At 54.6% G+C, this 22,516-nt stretch overlaps 1 protein-coding gene across 1 annotated transcript in view; it reads right to left on the minus strand.

Moving 5' to 3' along the window:
* Positions 1-22,516, minus strand: part of LAMA5 (laminin subunit alpha 5) — a 98,773-nt gene that overhangs the window by 49,140 nt on the left and 27,117 nt on the right. Inside the window, exons 3-6 of the mRNA XM_067307608.1 lie at positions 8,882-8,999; positions 4,383-4,501; positions 3,016-3,186; positions 2,396-2,493 (exon numbers count right to left, since the gene is read on the minus strand). Of these exons, the coding sequence (XP_067163709.1) occupies positions 2,396-2,493; positions 3,016-3,186; positions 4,383-4,501; positions 8,882-8,999 (506 nt within the window). The remainder of the gene's footprint in view (positions 1-2,395; positions 2,494-3,015; positions 3,187-4,382; positions 4,502-8,881; positions 9,000-22,516) is intronic.

The raw sequence follows: 22,516 nt of genomic DNA on the forward strand, positions 1-22,516 counted from the left end.
TCACCTTTAACCAGAAGATCTTTCCTTCCCTTGCCCAAATTCAGCCCAGTCCATCTTTGTGCTAACAGAGCCAGCTGTGAAAAGTGCAAATGGCCCTCGGGGAGGCTGTAGCTGCCCGCACAGCGCAGGCCCTCGCGCTCAAGCACCAACATACCGGGATAAGACCTGCTGCCAACTTAGCACGGCTGAAAGTGCAGCTGCTGTATCTTGGCACTTCAGAGAAACTTTCCTAACTTGGATAAACATTTTCATTTATGGCCAGGAAGTCAGCTCATGAAACATGCTCCATCGTGTCCTAAAGCCTTTGCCAAGATTTCCAGCTCACCTCACCTCTACCAGAGTGTTCCTCCTGCCTTCCTGGGCAACAGGCACAAAAAACACAGGCATGTGCAGAACAGAGAAGTTAAAACGGGAGGCAGGGACCTCCCAGATATGCCGAGACATCATCAGGATTTCTAATAGGGCCAGAAAAAATGGACTCCACGTCTCCCTCTGCTTGCATCTCCTTGCCTTGCTGCTGTCAAATGCCAGCTTTGAAGAGGCAGGACACGTGCTGTCGGACATGCCGCGCCTCCCTCTCCGATGGGTTGCACAGATTTATGAAAGAACAACAGGGTCCTGACAGCTGCGGCTGACGACACGGCGGCCCCGGCTGCCTCTGCGGATGGCTCTCGCCATGCAATGTGACACCAGCTATCGCCACACTAGCTCCACGCTAGGGAGACGTTGCGTCAGGACAACGGGGTGGGAGCGCCTGTCCGTTAGTGCCTGCCTCAGTGAGAAGGCTGCAAATAGCTGCTGCCGGAGCCTTGGAGAAATAGCAGCATTTCCACTGATTACTCATTTTCTCAATTTAAATGCAAGCGTAATTTCACTTCCTCCCATCCAGCCACACTACCTGCTAGAGAGTATGGCTGGGGGAAATGTAAGAAGTAAGGGCTCAAATCCCACCGCCTCACTACCAACATCTTTTTGGAAACAAAATCTGTTATAGCTATTCTTGAACGAGTATCGAGCTAGCTGGTCCCCCACTATCACACTCCTGCTGTCGTCTTTGCACTCCTGGGCTTGCTAACAGGTCACAGCAATACCATGAGAAGTTCTCTTTACCCAACTTCCTTGTCCGGATGTGTCCCAAAGGGCCTTGCAGATGTTATGTGCTCACTGTCCAAAGCACCCAAGTAGGAAATGTTTTCTTCTCTAGGCAAGTGCAATCTGCTCTGTGTGAAATGCGACAGCTGTTAACGAACACACGCTGCTACACTACAGCGCAGTTTGGGACCAACAGCGAAGACACCAAATGCATCCAAATGAAAGTGGAGGAGGGAAATTCAGGGAGGCAGAGACAGTCATCAGCAGAATTGGCGTTGAACAAGGTTCCCAGCTCATCTATCTTCCCTCAATTTTCCCTCCCTTCCTAGAGCACCCTGAGCCATCAATATACCCGAGAAATTTCAGTGTTAAAAAAATCACTTTGCACCATGAAGACCTTCTGTTCTGCTACACTAGTGTACTGTGCATCCAGCAACACCAACGTCTAAAACAAAACTAAGGAACAATACATTCAAATATTTATGAACTTTCCTTTGTCAGGGAGTTAAGCACACTGACGCAGACTTGCTTTTCAATACGTCTTTGTTTTAACACTTAGCAGCTTTTAATCTTGGCTGGGACTCACTGGAATTTTATTTTACAAGATCCAAAAGCTCTACGTGATCCTTACGAGAAATAAATATAAGCTTCCTTGGTCCTGCTGAATCTACCATCCCATTTATAAAGGCAACATTCAGGCTGCAAACAGATGGCAAAGAAGCAACACTTTCATGGTTTGAAGCAGCTCTTTGGCATTTCAAGTAGCTAAGGCTGACGGGAGGATTCCCATGAGCCAAAACGTAACTGCTTTGCACGCTCTTGCTCTTTTGCAAAGAGTATTTGCTTAGTTACATACACCAGCAAGTCCACAGTTCTTGTGAGTAGAACTGGACAGCAGAATCTTTGTTTTTCTGAGAAACCATCTGTTTATGACAGCATTGCCCCAATTCTTAGGAAGCCATGCGTGGAGCAAAGGACATCTCAGAGAAGCTGAGAAAGCTCCGTGTTCAATGACAGTAGTGGCTTTGCATACCCACCCTCCCATTTCAGCACACTGATCCCACTGGGATGGCAAAGCTGTAGACAGGATGGAAAACCAGACCAGGAACTGATCTGCCTGCAAAATAACCCAACAAAAATGTTGCGTTTTTGCTATTTTGGCTGGACCAGTTGCTGGTTCTCTGGGCAGACTCAAGAGCAATGGTGCTGGCACAATGAAGAGTGCAGGACAGGACACAACTCACACTGGCATTTTTCATTCTTAGCACAACAATTTAAGATCTGGGACTCTTGAAAACCCTACCTGTAAGGGTCATTAGGGTCTTTGGCATCACAGACGTCTGCATGGCCATGACAGACACAGCGCCCTCCAATGCTGATATCTTTGATGCTGTAGTAATACTGGAGAACACAAGAAAAGTCGGCCGTGAATATTTTTATGAATAAACCTCACAGGTGCTTCCACCTGCACACATAGACCATGAAAAACTGCCTTACTCGGGATTCAATAGGGCTTTATTTGCTAAAATGACAGTTCCCTTACATTGGCAAGCTCAGCCTCATTAGAGCCAACGGCTGGCTGTAATCTCTGCCTATGGTAACACCTGCCACCAGTAAGAGAGGACATTAGCTGCAAGCTGGGACTCCCAACACAGCCAAAAAGCCAGGTGCAACACCAGCAGGTGTTTCTCAGTTTCACATTTCTGGCCTGAAGCATGACTCTTCCCCAAGTGCTCAAGGCAGGAGTCTCCAACAGTGGCGTCTGCTGCAGATGCCTTCACCTTGGCCAGAGCAAGAGCACAGAGAGAGAAGAAACCCAAAAGCAAAACCCAGGGATGTCTTCTCCCCAGAGATGGCACGCACAACCCTCAAACACTTCCACCCCTATAGCAAGAGGTCAAGAGGTATCAAGGACTGCCTTACCCTCCTGGTCACAGTAGGGTCTCTTAAAGCTTTTCCCATCAGATGCCCCAGCAGAGTGTTTGTCTGCAGGAAGCGCAGCCTGATATTGGTGGCTTTAGTGAAATTCCGCAGGAGAGGAGAATAGGAGAAGTTCATGGCTCCCGGGCGCCCGTTTACCAGCGAGACGACAATCTGCGAGTGTAAGGAGGGAAAACAAATCAGTGCGATCCTTTGAGATGAGAGGAAATTAATCTCTTCCTCAGCCAAACCCAAACCTGACCTCCCTTCAAGAAGACTGAATCAATTCCCTGCCAGTCTCATTCTCTAGACCTGTGTAGCTTAACCGATATCCAAAAGAGGGAACCAATTACTAAGAGCATCTACAGTCACTGAGAAAACAAAACCAGAATTCTGTTATCTTCTTACACCCCTAAACGACTGCCAAAGAAATCAGCTCCAAAGACCTATTCCCTAAGCACGTTTTTGGCATTAAACATAGTGTGGTGCTCTCCCTCATGCCAAGCCACTGTTCATATCAAGGCTGCTGAATCCCCTTGGACACTGAGTGTCCGGTCCAGTGCAAACATTGGCACTGATCGCTCTCTATTTTTTTTTTTTACCTGCTCTTATAGAGGAGAAAGGATTTAGCTTTAGTAGTGCCTGATTTGCAATTTTTTGTCATCATGCCCTTTCCATTTTCTCCTCCTCTTTGCTGTCATCCTCGAAAGCCTCCTGTTCGACCTGTGCTTTGTACAGAGAAATGCCTGTGGGGCACTGACCCTTTCACAGTTTGCTGTGACTCCACGGGTTCAGGCTCGGCCAGGGCAGCAGCAGAGAGGGCAGTCACACGTCAGCAGCTGGAAGGATTCCCGTGACTCACGCTCGGAGCACAATTGGCAGCCGGATGCCGTCCTGTTCCTCCCAACTGCCGCACCCCATGGCCATTTATCATTGTAAATGTAGGCACAAAAGGAAACAGGTAATGTTTCCACGCTGCTTCCATGAATGGACATGAACGTCCACCTCTGCGTGCTGCCTGGGCTCGTACGCGGGAGGGGCAAAGGACTTTCTTTGTCCACACAAGGAAACAGCAATCAGTGCTGGTCCAGCGGGAATCTTTAGCTTGAGGAGCAGCAACCAGCAGAGGAGTCCACAACCAAACCCACCCAGTCGCCACTCAGGAAAGGGGGAAGATCCCCTCAGCCCTCAAAGGCCTTTTCCCTGCTTTGGGAGCAAAATTCAAAACTTGCCACGCACAAGCAGAAGCCTTTCCAATCTCAGAACAGCCAGAGTCTCCTCAGAGACTCTTCCACCTATTTCAGTGCCCAGTCATCTCACCAATTTTCTCCCAGACACAGAAATCCTGGAAACGCCAGGTAACTGCTCACCTCCCCATTTTCTAAAGGCACGATCCGGGAATATTCAGTAGTGCAGATGGCATGGTCATCCTTGGTGATACGATCCACCGTGTGCAGGCCAAACTTCTCTATGCAGTCCCTCTTGGAAGCTGTTCATCAACCAGAGAGCAGAGCAGTAAGAGGAGAGGAACAATTTGGAGCCCTGTATTTCCCCATACTTGCCAGAAGGAGAGAAGGTCATATGCTCTGTGTTAGGCATTCACTAGATATAGATTGCCTTGCACCACTAATTCTCTCACCGCTAAAATATATGTCCTCCTCTCCAAGCCTGCCGAGAAGGGAGGGAGTCACTATGAGAATAATAGGCATGGTCAGAAATCCCCAGAAAAGGCCCCATTGCAGCGAATGAATTCAGCCATGGAAGGTGAGAATGGACACTGTGTGACCACCTGCGGAGCACCAGCAAGAGAAACCTGCCCTGTAATTTTGGCTTTAAGCTCATAGCTTAACTAGCTTGAGCTCTACGTCTAGTCTGGATTTGACCGGCTTGATTTGCCAGGCACTGGCTTTGCTACGCTGCTTCTGCTGAACTGCAGGGTTGTTTGGTTGTTTACCGTTCCCTACGTAAGACCTTGCATGATCACATCCGTGTCACTTCTTAACCTCTTGTGCATCTCCCAAAGAGCGAGCTAATGAGGACTGCAAGACACGGAGCAGCCTCCTAACCAGAGCGACTGTGGGGCATTTCCCGTAGGACAGAGCAGGACTGCGGCCGTGGAGCGGGAGCCTGCGGTGCCGGGGACAGGCAGAGCAGCCGGCCACAGGACATTTCCTTCCCCAGCAGCCACTTGCTGAATTCTGCAATTGCTCTTAAACCAGCGCTTCCAAACAGAAATGCCGAAGGTGCCTGCGAGCACCCCTCGGGGACAGCAATCCGGGGCTCCTGCCACTAAGTGGCAATGCAAGGCTGGCTAAAGCCCAGGGCCAGGCGCTGCTGGTCACTCACGCTGCCGGCCACGGCACTGGCTTTTGGGACCCGAGTCAACCGCCCTGCCGGGTTCCCAGGAGCCGGTCTGCGACAGTGTAACACTGAGTGTCTCCTCGCAGCCGTAGGAGCGTCCTGGTTCCCCTCGCACAGCCGGAGAGGTGGTGTCACCGACAGGCGGGCAGCCCTGCGAGCCCTCGTCCCCGGGACGTCTGACACCCCAGAGCCAGCAGAGCCGACAAGGGCGGTGCGGGGCTGCCCGTAACAAGGAGGGCATCTCCCCAGAGCCCCTGGTTCCTTCAGGATTCACCATGAAGCTGGGTGCTCCAGCAGGGATGCAGCCAGCGTGGGCGCTCAGCATCGAGGGGGTTGGGACAGCGTAAGTCAAATAAACCACAGGAAACGCACTGGGACAGTTAAGGGCCTGATTCTGCAGGGTGTACACCCAGACCTACCAGTGCAAAAACCCTACACAAAACACTCGCTGGGGCTGCTTCCCTGGGTGAGAGCCTTGGACAACTTCTGCTGCCTCCCTCTGAAGCAGCTGATGGTGACAGCAGCAGGGACAGGGCCCGGGAGAGCCCAGCTTGGAGCCAGCACGGCAGCTGCAAAGCCTGGAAGAAGGCAGAGCTGCTCGGATCTCGTGCTCTCAAGAGAGCATCCAGGCTAGGCATTGCATTCGGGCGTCTCCAGCTGCAGAGTGCTTGGACAGAAGATATTGGAGTTGATCAAGAGAAGGGTGAGAGGGATTTCCTCTCCCACGAGTGCCCAAGCACTGTCTCCTGCTCTAGTCACCTCCATTTTGGAGATGAGGAGACAGACATCTGGAAACAAAATCACAGAACAGTTGAGGTTGGAAGGGACCTCTGGAGATCATCTAGATAGACCCTGCTCAGGCAGGGTCGCCTAGAGCACGTTGCACAGGACCCTACCCAGACGGCTTTTGAGTATCTCCATGGATATGACCCCGAAGGCCCGTGTGGGATGTGCACCTTGCACTTCAGTCCCTTTCTGCTCCGACTCGTCTTTCCTCGCGCTGCTCTCACCGCTCCTTCTGCTCACGCTATACCTGTGCCAGGAGCCCTCAGCAACTCGTGCCAAAGCGCAAGTCGCTGCAGCGTTACTGAAGGTGTTTCCAGAGGGAGAGGAGAGAGCAAAAGGCAGCCAAAACCACCAGCTGCTCCTGCCAGTGCTGCTCAGCTCCTCTTGGGAGCTGGCGGAGAAACTTTAGCCCAGTTAATGGGAATAATCCTCCAAAATCTGTTATGGTGCCCCTGCTGCGAGCGTGCCCCTCGCATGCACGTGCTGCACGGACGAGCTAAGCCAGGCAGGAGAACCAGGGAAGGGGGGAAGCGCCAGGAGTTGTGTCCACCTCCCCTGCCTTCCCTCCCACGCGAGCCGTGCAGCACGTGCCCACGCACGCTCGTCCCCCTTGCGCGAAACACCGCCCTGGCAACGGCAGGGGCTCCGCTGCGGCCGCGCCACTGGGAGACGGCGTGGAAACATTTGACATCGGGCCTCTGGGTTCACTTAACCAGCTGCTTTTCTAGAGGCAGTTTATTCTGAAGCCCCCGGCGAGGAGCCTGTCGCCGTCACTCGGAGCAGATTGCTTTAAAGAGCGCTGCCCGGGCTGAACACGGACAACATCCAGTCCCGGAGACAGGATGCTACGGAAGAGCAGTCGCTCAGGAAAACCAAAAAGCGTCCCCAGCGCAAGGCCAGGCTCTCTGGGCAGCGGGGAGAAGGGCGGTGGGAGAAGGGGCCACTTCCCAGGCACCGCAGATCTCCGAAGCCAAAACACAGGTTACTATCCGGGAGCCGTAAAACGCCGCCGCGCCGTACGGGAACGGCAAGGCGGGACTAGGCGGGCCGACCCGCGCCCCTGTCCCGCAGAGCGCGCGGAGCCGGGGGCCAGGCACGGCGGCCCGGACCACCGCCCGAGGCCAGCGCGTCTTCCACGTCCCGGCCCCGCTGGGAACGCTGCGCGGGGAGTCCTTTACGCGGATGCAGCCGCCACCATAAATCCCTCGCCAGCCCTCCCCGGTTTCTCCCTTGGCGGCCGAGGGAAGCGCGCTGCCTCCCCGCCGCGAAGCGCAGCCGATTCCCATTGCCACGCGCTCCCGGACCACGACCCGGAGAGCCCCCATCGGCTGCGGAGACGGATGTTTTCCACGACGGTCCTTTCCGCCCTGGGAGCTCAGTGGGCATTTTGGCGGCATGGCCTTGGGGACACGGGGTGGCCTGGGGAAGGGACCTCCCGACGCTGCAGCACTGCTGCCGCGGGCAGGAACGAGCAAGGTGGCCGAGAGCTCCCCGCGCTCGAGCTCCCCGCGCTCGGCCCCAGCAGCCCCGGACCACGCAATAACGCGACTGCACCGGGCCCCGGGAGAGGCCGCGGAGCTGGAAGGGGAATCCCAGTTAGGGAAGAAAGAAAAAAGCAAAGCAAGCGATTTGACAGCACTAATTCCCCCCTGGCACGCAGCAGCGGGGAACACATCCGCGCTGAGCAGGAGCTGCCATGCAAAGGCACCACAGCGGGGAAACCGCGCGCAGTTCCTTCCTGCATGAAGGAAGGCCAGCAAAGATAAAACACAGGCTGACAAGTAAGCCAGAAAAATGAGCCTTTAGGGGCACCCCGGGGCAAGGTCTCTGAGGCTCGGAGCTCCTTCCTCGCCAGATTTCAAGCTCTAGTCGTAGATCTTCACGCACATCATCTCCCCGTTACTGCTGACGCTTCAGGGAGGGGCCAGCGGTCAACATGTTCCTCAAGATCTGCTACCCCACAGACCCTTTGGGACACGGGATTTGTAGAACCAGCTGTTTCTACAGGGATCGGGTTTTAATCAGAGTTGGAAAGAAGGGATCTCAAGCACGCACCCTCGATTTCTGCAGCCTCGCGTTTCAGCAGCCTCTCTCCGTCCCCGTCCCCTGCGTGGCAGCGGGACAGCAGTCCTACCTGCCTGCACGGCCGGCATCGGCCCCCCAGGAACCCAGCTCTGATAACCATGGACAGGGACTGCTTCCTGCCTCCCCGCTTCTCTACTAGAGCAGCAGGACACAAGCTGCCGGTTTGGGTCTTGAGGAGCTGAAATTTGCCACTCTGGATACGGGAAAGGGCTGAGAAGCGAGGAGAGACGGGCAGAGAGAAAACAACAGGAAACCTCGTGTTCCCGATCTAAACCAGCAACGTCCACCGCTGGCACCGGTGCCAGCTACGGCACCCACAGAGATTTGGGTGGGCACCAATGGCAATACTTTAAAAAATACCTTTAGCCCCAGAGGGCAGTGGGGTTCCCCTGCCCTAAAACACCTTTGAGGAGCACCGCAGCTTCGCTGAGGCAAGTCCCAGCCGCTCCGATCCAGCCTGCAGCTCTGGGAGCCTTGCTGGGCGGGAGAGGAACATCGCAGCAACGACACCGAAACAACTCCAGACCCGGTGCGTGCATAAAGAGCAAGGTGGCAACGCAAAACAGCCTGGCTTCTTCGGCCGGGCTTCACCCCCCGGCATCAAGCTGCGGCTGTCTGGTGACAGCGCCGTACTTACAGGCAAAATACTGCCAGGGCTCGTAGGTAAGGCCGAAGTCAGTAGAGCGCTCCAGCACCCAGAGGTCAGGACGGGGAGAATTGGCAAACTTGATCAGGACGTACGCCACGTGGAAGAGCTGGAAGAGAGGAAGGTGGAGTTAGCTGGCTGCATGAGGTTTCACGAAAACCCGGGAGAGCTTAGTGGCGGCCAAAGCGACCAAAGGAGCAAGTGCTCTGCAGAGCCCACCGCTCACAAGTCCTGGACTGCTGAGATTCACCACCCTAGCAACGTCCCATCGCGCCTTGCTCTCAATATCACAAAATCCTGTTCTTACGGCTCTCCACACCGGGCAGCCCTACTTCCCCCAGGTGACCTGGCTTTCGTAGCCGGTTGCGGAAAAGCCCCAGCCCAGCTCCTTGTTGCAGGTGCCACAGGGACGGGAGCCCAGGAGACCCACTTGGCTTCGGCACAGCTGTAACACTGGGCTGCTCCCATTTGTCTGGACGCTGATGTGTGCACGCACACGTCCTTGCCAAGAACAAAATAAATGTACTCTTTAAAGAGCTGAAATGTCAGCGCTAGAGAGAAACAAAAGCTCCAGCAGAATTTCCCTTCCCCGGCTGGCACGAACACGCTCCAAGAATCCCCACTCCATCATCCTGTCAGAAAGCAATATTTAAAGGCAAACGAAGTCCTCTTATCAGACAAAATTCCTAACGTCAAAAGCAACCCCAAAGGGAGGTTAGTGCTTGAAAAGTAGAGATTTGTGGCTCGAGTCCCTCCTCACGCCGAGCGAGCACTGCGGAGCATCCACCCCCGGGGACCAGCAGGTGCCCAGAGAGCCGCCGCTGCGACGCGAGGAGGACGGCACCCCTGCCCCAGCAGCACACATGCCCCGTCAGAGGGCGAGTCTCAGTAATAAAATACTTCAAAAACAGCCCTGGCAATCAACAGGAGACTTTTTAAGGGGAAAAAAGAGATGAGGAAGAGGCATGCAAAGCCGCCAAGTCACCCATAAAGCCCGCTCCTTGCTGCAGTCGTTCAAACGTATTGGGTCTGTACGCGTGGAAACAGTGCAGGAGAAGGTCTGCAGCCCTGCGGATGGACCTGAGGCCAGCGACGACCAGGCTGACCCTCAGCAGAGCCACCAAAGGCAGCGCCAGCACCTCGGCACGCTCTGCTCACAGCTGAGCAGGGGGATTTCCCACCGCCCTCAGGGCTCGCGCTGGTAGGGACTGGGGCGATCCTGGATCAAGGATGGAAGCGGTCACCCAACGGAGCTCCCTTCTTCCTACGTGTTGTCACGGCCCCTGAGACCAAGCTTTCTCGGAGGAGCAGCCTTTCTGCCCGCTGCCTCCCAGCAGGACCCGTTCTCACATCTGCTTCTCGGCATGGCAAGCAGAGCTGAGCACCAGCCAGCACAGTTACACCTTCCCTCTGCTATAAACCCTTCTCCGGCTTCACTCTCCAGGGAACAGATTAATGTTCCCGATGGAGTCTGGCGGGGCTTTCGGCCGCACAAAACGCGCCGCGGCTCCCGAGGGCGGCAGGGGTTCTGCTCCCAGGCGCCAGGAGCACCAGCGGGCTGCTCGCCCTTCGGAGCGGGCAGGCCAAGAGGGACAACCCGCCTTTGCAAAGGCAGACGCAGAGCGCTGGCGGTACAAAGCGCCATCGCAAAAGCGTCAGTGGCAGGAGCACAGGGAAACAGGGAAGAAGGGACCGCTCGAGACCAGGGTCTTTGCAGGCAAGCTGTGCGCTTAGCCCGGTACCCCAGAACAAGGCAGTCGGGGTACCAGGCGCAGCATCATCATCCCACGTGGGCCTGGCTCTTCTAGTCCCACCAGGAACCAGCAATTGCTATCCAGCTGAAAAGGCATTTTGGCCTGAAATCGCCAAATAACAGCGCCTGCCCTGTGCTTTTGTGGGAGGATGACTGCCAAACAAGACAAACTCACCCTGCTGTTGGGAACCTCTATTTTCAACCAGTGAATCTGGTGACTGTGATTTTGGGGTGCCCAGCTGGAAGTGGCAGGAAGCACTTGAAGCTCTTTTGGGAAGTGAATGGAGCCGCAATGAAAAATCCCTCCGGTTGCCTTTAATGCCTGTTAGCAAAAACAACCAAACCCACCCGGCAGCTCTGAAACCCACACGTGGCGCTTTCCTCAACCCAGGGGAAATACCACCTGCACCAAAACACTGCGCGGTTTTACTCGCAGTGCTTCTAAATTGCTTTGATATCCATAGAGGAAAGATGATTCCAGAAAGGTCACCTGTTTTTAGGAATTTCTGAAAGCAGGGTGTGTATTTTTGTCCTCACGCTCAGGGGGAAATGCTCTGAATGAACAGCAACCGCAAACAAAATGAGAAACGTGAGGCATATCGGTATCTTCTGCATTTATCTTTTTTTAAAGACAGCCAGCTATGAGTTTATAGTCAGTAAATCCCATGGTTTTTGATGAGATCTTCCTTGCTGTCTAGTTTCATGTTGGGAAAGAGACATTCCCAGTTAAATGTCCCCGAGTCCAGACTCCTCGCAGGCTTCTGCCTCTCAAAAGTTGGTTGCTTCTGGAAAGCACCGACTGCGACCAGCCAAATCAGTGCATGGTGAGGGTCGCTTTTTGCTCAAACGCTGAAACTTGACTCTCAAACAAGCCTAGAGCTCAGTGCTTTTCAAAATGAAAACAACAGCCCAAAAAAGAACCAGCGCTGCCGGTTGCAACCTCAGCGTAAACGTCCCTGGGGCAGGGGAGCGCCGGGGCCGGGGCGCCGAGAAGCTCGCCACCCGCAAGAGCTATGCTCTTGGCTCGGCTGAAAGAAGAAAATCGAGCTGGTTTCAGTACATTTGACGTCATCGGAGACGCGGGTTTGTGCGTGCACACACACGTAAGGCTGTCTCCTCCGCCGAGGAACGCGCTGGGGAGAACTTTCTCCTCCTGTCTTTCTCGCACCGGGGAGCCCAGAACTGGACACGGTGCTCCGTACTCCAGCACTGCATCCACGCTTCTTGGGAACTTCCCCAAAGGCCCGTGCCACCCACACCGCGAGGGTTAGACATCCAAGGCTAGGGCTAGGATGCTAACTTCATCTGCTCTTTTGTGGCTTTTCGCAGGAAAGAACCACCACCTCCGGCTCCCTGCTGCTTTGGCCACAATCTCTTGGCTAAACCCCAGTTCAGGTATCCCGATCCTGCTTCCACTCTCCGAACCAGCCAGCTTTCCTCTGCCCCTTATCCAAAACCGCGGTGGTTTGCATCGCTGTGCGCTCTTTGACTGCTGCTAAATTTCACCCCAGCCACGACTGTGCTTTCGGGACAGCGAGAAGCAGGCGCCGCTTATCCTGCAGACCTGCTCGGCACAGACGGATTAGGGCCAGTCTTAGACCACAGCAAATATTCGGGAGTCCGTGACCACAGGGAACCCTGCCCAGGACAGGAGCCGCAGCCTTGCGCTCAGAGGAACTTCTTGTCAAATCTGGTGACTCCCCTCCATCCGACAGCCTTATCGTCCCGAATATGACAGCCAGCCGGAAAAAACAGAGGCAGATTGCCTGCTTCAAGTGTATACGTTGGGAAAACTCACAAAGATACAAAGACTGCGCAGTAGCTCTAAAAATAGAGAGAACTGGCAAGAAGGCCAGACTTTTCATTCCATATTTAGTTCCAGTACAGTTCTGCCCAACCAATATTGCAAAAGAAAGTCTTTTTTTTTCCCCGAAGTCTTTATTTAGCTCCTATCATCAGTCCAATGAATAAAAACCTCTATGCTCCAAGAGTCTTAGTTATTTTTTTTCCCTCCTCCATAGAGGAGGGAGGTGAAACACCAGATTTAATGCACACCCTTGTCTCGGTACCAGCAGATCCCTTGCTCCCATCACCTGCAAAAGCACAGATACAGGTCTGGGATTGCAAGAAACGTAAAGGAGGCAGCAGAGCCAGAGCAGCCGGAGACAAACCCGAGAGCTTCGTCGCACGACGGGGGGCACCGTGCAAGAGCCTCGGGGTGGGAAAAGAGAAGGGAAAGGGGAAATGCTGAGATGTCGGTGCAAAACACCCTTGGCCGAGGGGCTCCTAGGGCCACACAGCTCCTTCAGGCCTCAAGGGATGAGGGGTTTGGGGGAGGCAAAGCTAGGACAGGAGAGAGGCGGATAGAAATCACATTTCCAGGGTAAAAAGTGGTCACTTTGTCCCTGTATGAGTTAGCGGGGTACAGCAGCCCCCGGGCGCGGGGGGTCTGGCCCAAAGGGGGGCCAAGGCTCATTTCTGAGCTGGGCCCTCCAGCCCTGCTCCAGGCGGCTCCTGCCCAGAGCCGCGTTTGGCGGCTTGACGGGGAGCAGCACAAACCGGGGGGGGTTCAGCCAGGAAGTTCTGACAATCAGCAACCGACTTTCTTTGCAAATAGTCACATCTTTATCTCCAGCTGATGTTGCCGTGATGGGTTTTGGATCGCGTTTCCCTGGCAATGACCCTTTGCAGGCTGCCCCGGGGCTGGAGGACGGGACAGTCTGCCAGCAGGGAGAGGACGACGGAGGCGAAGGCATCTTCTCCACCTCCCGCCTGCTCCGTCCCTTCGTGCGTTTGGATAGGGAGCAGCTTTTTCCAGTGCCAAAACCCCACGAAGATGCAATTCTGACTGCTGCTCATCGGGACAGCGCAGAGATTTTGAAGAGGGAAACCAGGACCCTGGGAGGCAAGAGCGGTCCAGCTCCTTTCGGATCAGTGCGTTCCTCAGGGATACGTCCTGCTTCTCCCTCAAGCACAAAGCAGCAAACACACACGTCTGTCCTCTCTTCCCTCCCTAAACGGAGAGTTATTACCTTTGGCTTTGATTTATTAAAAGAGCACCAAGCAAAACCAAAAGAGTCTGTCTCTTCCTAACCGCTGCTGAATATCCCGCAGCAACGCGTGCATGGATAGCGTTACCTGGGCTGCCGTATTTCTGCTTGGGATTTCCTGGAAGCGTCGGATGGACCGGCCGAGCAGGTGCAGGCCGCGGGTGCAGCGTGGGGGCGATAGAGCCAACGCTTCGGGGCACACGAGGCCTCCAGGATCTGCACCCCGCCGCGGCGCGACCCAGCACAGCTACAGAGCTTCCGAGCTACCTCTGAACTTCTTGCGGTCGGTGATCTGCCCCGCTTTCATCTTTTGCCTGCAATCACTTATTCTCATTGAAGCAATCGATTTGCACATTAACAACCTAATCGTCTCCCTGCTTAGCTTCAGCTGTCAAACCCTTATTTATTCCTAGCCCAGAGATCAGAATCCTTTAAGAGAGTCTCGCGTGTGGCTGCTGGTAGGTACGTGCGTACCTTTCATTTCCGATCACGCAAGAAAGGCTTCAACCCTTCTAGGCAGCTTAAAAGGTGCTTCCCCTCCAAGCAGGGGTGTTTTTTTCTCTCATTCGTTTTTTTACAAATTTCTCGAGGCCTTGATACCACACAGAGAAATGCCAAGCGCAGAAATCAGAATCTGAAAGTCTGGTGTTCCACTGTGCACCAAAATGCACACTTTGCCCCCATCTCTCTTTTTTGTTCACCGCCTCTCCCACCTCGTTCTGTTATGCCTGTGCCTCAAGATCTCACTCCGAAAAATGAGGCTTTTCCAAATTATTCATTCACAGCTACAAGCTACTGAGTGAGAAGTTCCCATTTGCTTAAAAGAAAATCAAAGATTTTGACAGCCAAGTTTTCGAAATGACTAGCAACCTCTTTAACTCTCTGCAGAGTCCATCGCAACTCATCACACCTGCCAGCCCTGCTCAGAAGCCCTTCAGGGTGCCCCGCGCCTCCCGGAGAGGAGCCAGCACTACGTTCCTCGTCAGGTGTGGTAGTTCTCCTCTTCCCACGGTAGCTCGCTGACGGAGGAGCCTTGCTGGAAAGCACCACGGTCAACGCGCTCCTCCGCTCCTGCGGCACGCGCGGACCCGGGGCAGCAGCTGCGCCCAGCGCCCGTCCCGTGTCCCACGTCCGCGGGGACCCCGGCTCGCTGCAGCTCCGGCGGGGAGCGCGCCGCGTGCCCTTTGCACGGGGTTTTATCGAGAGAGAGCAGAGCAAACTCCAGCCTGGAAACCAGCGGACAGCGTGCAACCCGTTCAGCGTCCCGACCGCCAGCAGCAGCACCCCAACACCTGCTGACGTTACTTCCCCAACGGCGACTCTTCCCTTTTTACGCGGCTCGGCCTCGGCGCACAGCTGCGAAGGCGTTTTCCACAAAGGCCTTTTCCTAAACACCGCCGCGAGAGGGATTTGGCTTGTTCACGGGCAGCGTTGCTTTATCTCTGCACCCTCCTCCTCCCACCCGAGCTCTTCTCCCCCGGCCGGTGCCAACACCCGCTCGCTGCCAAAAACGCTCGGAGCACTGGATCTGCAGCACCCGCGGTGAGGCGGGACGGAGCGGTGCCCCCAGCGCGGGGCTCGGCGAGCCCGCGCAGCGCTGGACCGCCCCGAGCCGGCAGCAGGGCTGGGCTCGACCACGGGCTTGGGGAGCGTCCCGGTCGGATTTGGGGCTTTCTGAAGAAATGCACGCAGTAACCCCGCGCGGCAGCTTGGTTATACGTGCAGAACGACACGGGCGATGCTGATGCACCGACCCGGACGTGCTTAAGCACATGCATGCGTTCAAACCGCTGGAGAAGGTCACCAGCATCCCATCCGAGTCCAAAACCAGCCCGTTTCTGTGCTTGCCCCAAGGGCCACCTGAGAGCCGCTTTCTGAAGCCGGACGTGCCCCAGGCGGACGGAAGTTACTGGACATTGTGCCAAAGCACAGGGAAAAAACAAACCGCAGCTGAGGAGGGGATGGCTGGAATTCCTCCGAACGAGACTTCGGCCACTTAGAGATAAGGACTGGCCCCAAGCGAGGTTTTCACCGTGCGCTAGGAGCTATCCCGCAAGCCGGCTGGAACTGCCTTTCCAGGCGGGCAGCAGAAGCGTAGAGTAACCATTTGGAGACAAGACTTAAATATTTGTCTTTTAGACCGAAGTGGAAGCAGCCCCAGCCCCAGTCCCGCAGGTCGCCCTCCGCCGCAGCTGCGGGCAGGCTCCGGAGCACGGAGCTACGCAGGCGGGGAGCGCCGGCGTGCTCCTCCGCTGCGGGCGGCGGGACACGACTGCTCCCTTTTCCCTCTCCCGATTATTCCTTCTAACAAACTGGTGGTGAAACGGGATGCTGCATTTACAGTCCACAAATGGGAGGTGGCAGCGCACTGGGGGAGGAGGCGGCGCTGCCTGCAGACGATTGCAACCTCAGCCATGCTTTGCAGCTGCTGATGGAGAGCCCCAATTCCCACCGCGACTCCTTCTCCCGTCCTCCCTCCTTCCACCTTTCACCCTCCCCGGTTGCTTTAATCCCTTCATAAACACTAGTACAAGCCCAGCACAGCAGCAGGAAAGATGCCCTTAAAACTTGCTAATGCTTCCGAGATAAGACACCGTACCGATATGCGCCATTTCAGGTTCTCAGACTATTTACTCTGAGCTGTCAATTTTCTTTGACTGCTAAATGCTGCCAGGAAGCTTCGAGGAATGCTCTTTGGAAGTCAAGTATTCTAGGAAAATATAGGCATTGTATTGCAGAATACACAGGTATGAAGCAGAAAACGACAGTATGTTGCCTCAACCTTTCCCCTCCTGGCTAAAAAAATAACAACTTAAAAAAAAAATCTATACGTCACTTCTTAGAGGAGCTGCTAGATGCCTTGCTCAAGACGAGGTTCTGCTGTGCTCACTATGGGACACACGAATAGCAGCAAGAGGTTAACAACAGGTTAAAACCAGACCGACATCCGCCTGCTTTGCAGCAAAGATGCAAAAAAGCTCAGTGAGGGCGATCCTCCAGCAGCCTGCCCGGCGCTCCGGGTGAAGAGCGCACCACCGTGCTGAGGGTTACCCAGCCCACAGAGAGCACAGTACATTTATAATACGCATATGTATTTTTTCTTGTTGCATTTGTCAAAGGTGGGGTGGGGAGAAGGTCTAATTTTAGTGAAAAGCCCGTCTTTTTTTTTACCCGTTTACTGACCATTCCAGCCCTGCAAGCACTAGCAGGGCCAGCGGCAGAACCGGCCTCGGCCCTATCTGCTGTCACATGGTCCCAGCAGTGGTAAACGCAGCAGGTAAGGTCTTACAACACCTACGTTCCTGGGACAATTACAGAAAACATTTGAAGTCAAGAACTGCAATATTTCTTAACACCTATGGCCCTGCCTGGTACCTCCTGTTTATCAACACAGAGAAACTAACTGGGTTGAAACTACAACCTTGAGCACAAGGTAATGAAAAAGTCCCATCAAAAGACCACGTTCATCCCTCTACAAGCCAAGGACCACGTCCCCCACGGGGGGATTTCAGCAGCAGTTTGCCAGTCAGAGCTCAGGGCTGAGCCTCATCTCACCGTCTTCTCAGAGCTCGGTTAATTCGGGTAGCTGCTCGCCCAGCTTCAGACGTGCTGAGGTGCAGAGAATGAAATGTCCAGAGCCACGGACCTTTCTCTTTGCTTTCAAAACACACAGAAGGCATCCGTGACTTTGGCAGCAACCGCGACAAAAGCCCGTCATTAAACTCGCATACCGAGCCCAGATGTCCGGGCACAGCTGGCGCAGCTCCGCAGCCCCCACCGCAGCCGCCCGCGTTGCTGCAGCCGCCCGCGTTGCTGCAGCGCGCGCTGGGAGAGCTCCTGGGGGCGGCCAGCGGAGAGCAGAGGGGCTTTTTCACACGGCTCCACCGATTTCCGCTCCTGCAAGCGGCTGCCGATTCGGGGCATTCGCCACACGGATTGCAAGATGCAAACTGCATCCGTACAAATAAAAGTTGAGGCAAAGCCTCAACGGGTTTGCGAGCAGAGCTGCCTCCCCCGAGCCGCGGGCTCCCACACAGCCCGGCAGGAATTTCAGAGCGCAGTGGGCCAAAATTCCTCAACTTCCTCCAAACAGCTCCTAGCTAAGAAATCTGCTCTGACCTTTCATACTGCTTCATTTCTTCTGTTCTGCAATTAAAAAGAAGCGGCAGCCTGGCCATCTATTTTTGCACAACGGCTGCATGGAAACAGCGTGGGCCACTAAAGAGCAGCTTGGGGGGGGCTGAAAAAAAAAATCACTGTGCTGGTATAATATATGGCACCTGCATTGTACTGCTAAATCATACCGAAAAATAACCCAGCAGGTTCGCACTGCCACTGAAAAGCAACTTGGCGGGTCCAAACCGTGCCTCGGTCCGAGGGAGCTGACGGAGCCGTGGGCTAGCGCGAGGCGAAGCCCTGGCTTGCTCGGACGCGAGGGCAGCGCCCCGATCCCCGCGCGCTGCACAGGCCTGTGCTCAGAGCTAAGCGGATACGGGATATTTCGGCTCAGATAGTCTCTCTAGAGCAAGTGCCAAGATAGCATGGAAAAAAAAAAAGTGCTTGAACACTGCAAAGTAACAGAGCGAGGGGACGCTGCTGGCAGGAAGGACCAAAGAACAGGAAAAACTGGTACCTCAGCCCGGGAGAGGGAGCAGAGCGGAGGGGAGAGCTGCTCCGAGGGCGTCCCCAAGCTCTGCAAGCACTGCTGGCAGTTACACACCTAAAACACCCCGATAAAGGATGGGGCACCCCCCACCGAAGGGCCCCCTAAGGCATTTCAGGTCGGCACGGTCAGAAAGGCCGGTCTGCCCGGTCCCAACCGAACGGGAAGGCAGAGAGCAGAAGAAAACCCCTCTCAGACTCCTGGATGCTTGGCAGGTTTCAAAACCTCCTCCCAGAACGGGCTCTGGTTTAAAGGAGGCTTAAACCCCCCCGGGGCCGGAGCGATCCTGACGGCGGGTCCCGAGCTCGTCGCGTCTCCCCCCGTCCATCGACAGCTCCCGAACTCGGCAATTCGAGCAGAAACCCGCGGCGCACGCCGGCAGGAGACCTCTCCCCATGGGGGTAACAATCCCCGAACGGTATAAAGCCGAATTCCTAACAAATTGGGGGCGGAGGGGGGAATCGAGCCGAGACGCGCAGTACGAGACGGATGAGTTTCTGCTCTTTGAAGAGGTAAACGTCAGGCATCACGAGATGGATTAGCGGAGCAAGAATTCAGGGGAGGAGAAACGAAGGAGGTTTCAGGAGACCTTGTGACTCAGGCTGGGCCAGGTAGACGAGCAGATCCTTTAAGCGGACTAAGATTCAGCTTCGTTTTGTTTTGTTTGAAAGTGAAGTAATATGCATGATGCCATAAGGCTTTGAACATAACGAACTTGTATTCAACAGCAAGGTGGTCCAAATTAAACACACTGGAAGCTATTTCAGATATGCCACAAGCCAAGTTGGCTGCACAGAGAGGTCCAGCGAGGAAAACGAGCGTCTCGATCGGCACAAAGTTAAGATTTCCTTGAACTTCTCCGTCTGCTGGTTCAGCCGTATCCTCTGAAGTGCATTATCTCCACTCGCAGGATTTACTCCAGCCTTTCATTCTCTTCTTATCTCAAGCCCCTTCCTGCCCCAGCTTCAAAAAGAACATTTAACATCCCAAACTGAATGGTGTGAACAAGCTAAAAAGGAATAAATCTGAACTCTTTGGCACCTTGGCTATTCAGCAAAACGTTTGCAAAGGCAGGAAGGGGGCTAATGCACAGGGATGAGGGGAAGCAGTCTGTCTCGGTGGGGGGAGTCAGCACAAAATTCCCCCCAGCACCCTGAACGCCGTTTGTTAAAGGGGGCTCGCGAGGGGCCGAGCAGCCTGCCCCGCTCTTCACAGCCCGGGGGAACAAGCCCCCCAGCCCCTCTTCTCTGCCGGGTTAAAAAAGCCCCCAACTGCCCGGTCTCAGCTCTTCCCAGGAGGGTCCCGGCGCGCGAGTGGCAGCCGCAATCACAGATCCACTCTGCCATGGGACTTGGATTTCCCTAAGAGGCCACTGTCCTCTGCAGCTATTTACTCATTTCAAAATCCAGCTCGGGCATCCCAGCCACCAAAGCCTGATGCTAACGAAGACCCGTAAGCAATTATCAATCCCCCAGCTGCCTCCTCTGGGGTGGGGGTGGGGGCTCCAAAACCCAGATGTGCTGCAGAGTATTCACCTAATTCGGCTACGCTGCGAGTCTCTTGCAAAGCAACTTCGAGGTCATCGGGGCTATGCAAGTTTTGTGTTATTTTTAGGACTCCAAATTACGGAGGGATATCCGGGAAGACTTCACAAATCTAGTCCAATTCCCACAGAGTTCAAGACCCAGTTGCTCACAAACTCATTTTATCCTCAAGGGTCTTTTCTTAATGTTTGGCTTATGCCCTCCTGCTTTTATTGGTATTTTAATTTTTTTAAATATTCTTATTAAACGTTATTTTAAAGGGAAAATATGCTGCAGTCTTTGTGGGTGGGACGGATATTTTAAAGTATTTTCCACATCGGGAATGAAGGTCTAGAATGGCTGAAAAGTCCATTCACGCTCTCCCCCTTCCTTTAGCTTAGGGCTGTGGTAAGAAAAATCGGGGGGGGGGGGGGGGACAAAAGGGATGGAGCCACCTTTAACGGTGCACAGGCAGGAGAGAACAGCAGTGATTTATGCTTCAACTCAATCTTTGCAGCAGCGGCGGTTACAATTCAAACTCTTGGGTAACTTGCTCCACAGGCAGTGTCCAAGTCCATTCCCGTGTCCGGTATGTCCATGTCTCCTTACGTCCCCTAGCAACCCCCGGCTGTGTGAGAGCTGTCATTTCCCGGCGGCAGCAGAGGGACCGCAGTGACCACACCAGGACTGCAATAAAACTCGGTCTCGGTCAGCTCAAACCATCTTCCCAGTTGCCGGGCTGCTTTTTCCTCTCCTTTCTGAGGAACGTTTTAGCTGCATTTTCCAGCTCTGCTCTTTCTCTTTTGGTGATCACATCTCTCCCAGCCAGGGCTCGCACTCTTCTGAGTTTCAATTAGCCCATAGCAAAATTTCTGATGTTTTTGTTCCTCTCACGCTGAATCACCATCCGCAGCATCAGACGCTGCTGTTCAGCTCCACAGGCTCATTCACAGGTGTATCGCGATTACAGCACTGCTTTTAGCTAACGGGCTGCTTTTACACCATCAGTGACTGCCCTCTCTCTCCGTTTTTTCCTGCCTTTTTGGGAAGTTCCCATCACAGCTAGACACTGCCACCACAACCCAGGCCATCACTGCCTCTGCCGTCCCGTGCTGCTCGCCACGGGATCCACTGGGGCTGCTCACCACGGCAGAGAAGGGCAACCCTTGCCGAGGCCCAAATTCATCTCCGCTAGCTCTAGGCCCCTGCGTTAGAAGCAGAGTCACCCAAGGTGACCAACAGACGGGGTTTCGGTCTCCCTCTGGCCAAGCCTCATTTCTCTTGTTGACCAAACAGGGAAACTATGTGCCAAACTTAGGCAGCTCAGTTATCTAAGATTAGGTGGAATAAGTGCAAGCCTGTGTCCTAGGACCTTCCTATTTGTGGAAGCGCCCTGGCCACGCTGGCCCAGCCAGGACCACTAGAACATGCAAGCTGGAGCATCCTTGGTATGAGCAAAGCGAGTGCTGGCAGAGGAGGGAACACTCCATGGAGCGGGAATTTATCCCTCCTCCTCTTAATCCAAAATAGCTCCATTGCTGGCTCATCAAGCTCGCTTCAAAACCCGACTGCTCCGGGGTCAGATGAGGAGAAAGCAGCCGCAGGCTGGAGATGTGCTGTGAAGACAGCAGCACGCTTGCCAAAAGGTGGTGGCACTCAAAGGTTAATATGAAGGGGCCGCTGAGGGCTGCCGATTTTTTAAATTTTTTAATTAACGCGAGGCTGCCTGGTGGCAGAACCAGACACTCGGTTACTGAATCTGCATCCAAATAAAGAGAGTGACTGTGCCGGCCCAGGCACAGCTGACGTACCAGGGCAAGACCCCGGTCGCTCCCGCGCCTGCTCGTCGTGCCCGTGTCCGCACACTGCTGCGCGCAGAACAAATGATCCCCGCTCGCTTGTCTGCAGCACGTTACGCTCCGAAATATTTATTGCCACCCTGATCGGAAGAAAGAAACATTTCTCTCTCAGACGTAATGAAGAACACATTTTCAGTACTTAACAGCTGGAAGCTGGAAAGGTGGCCAAAGAAAATCCCTAGCTGTTTTTTTCCCTTTAAAGTAAGCATCTGGAGAACTTGTTCAGTGGGGCGGAGGAACTCCCCCAAAGCAGCGCGGGGAAAGAGGCAACTAAACCCGGTCACAGCTCACAGGCAGGGGCTGATAAGATCGACGGCTATCGCGAGCGCGATATCAACAGCGTGTTTCTGTCTGCTCCCGGCAGCTCGACTTCAGTAGGACAAGAAGAGGCTGCTTGCGTTTAATGAAGCCCAGCAACTCCCCCGGGCAGAGGTTGCGGCACAGTTCCTATCAGCTGCTTAAATATCAGCAAATCCTCTCATCTCTGCCCCACAGTTCTTCGGCTGAGGCACCCATGGCCAGCACCAGCGCGTTCCCGTCACCACGGGACGGCAAGCGAGACCCCACCGTCCCCGCCGACGCGGCCACAAGCTCCGAGCTGCCCTGGGAGCAGCTTCTCCAGCCCAGGTCAGCGTGGACGCGGCAGATGGGAATGACGACGACCACACATCCGCAAGCACGCAAGCGGAATACTGTTTCGTCCAGGCCAAATTTTAACAAGAACCCTTCCCGACGGCCAGGGAACTGCTGCTCCCTTCCTCCCCGCCGTCACGGTCAC

The sequence above is a fragment of the Apteryx mantelli genome, chromosome 18 (genome assembly GCF_036417845.1).
Source record: "Apteryx mantelli isolate bAptMan1 chromosome 18, bAptMan1.hap1, whole genome shotgun sequence".
NCBI lineage: Eukaryota > Metazoa > Chordata > Aves > Apterygiformes > Apterygidae > Apteryx > Apteryx mantelli.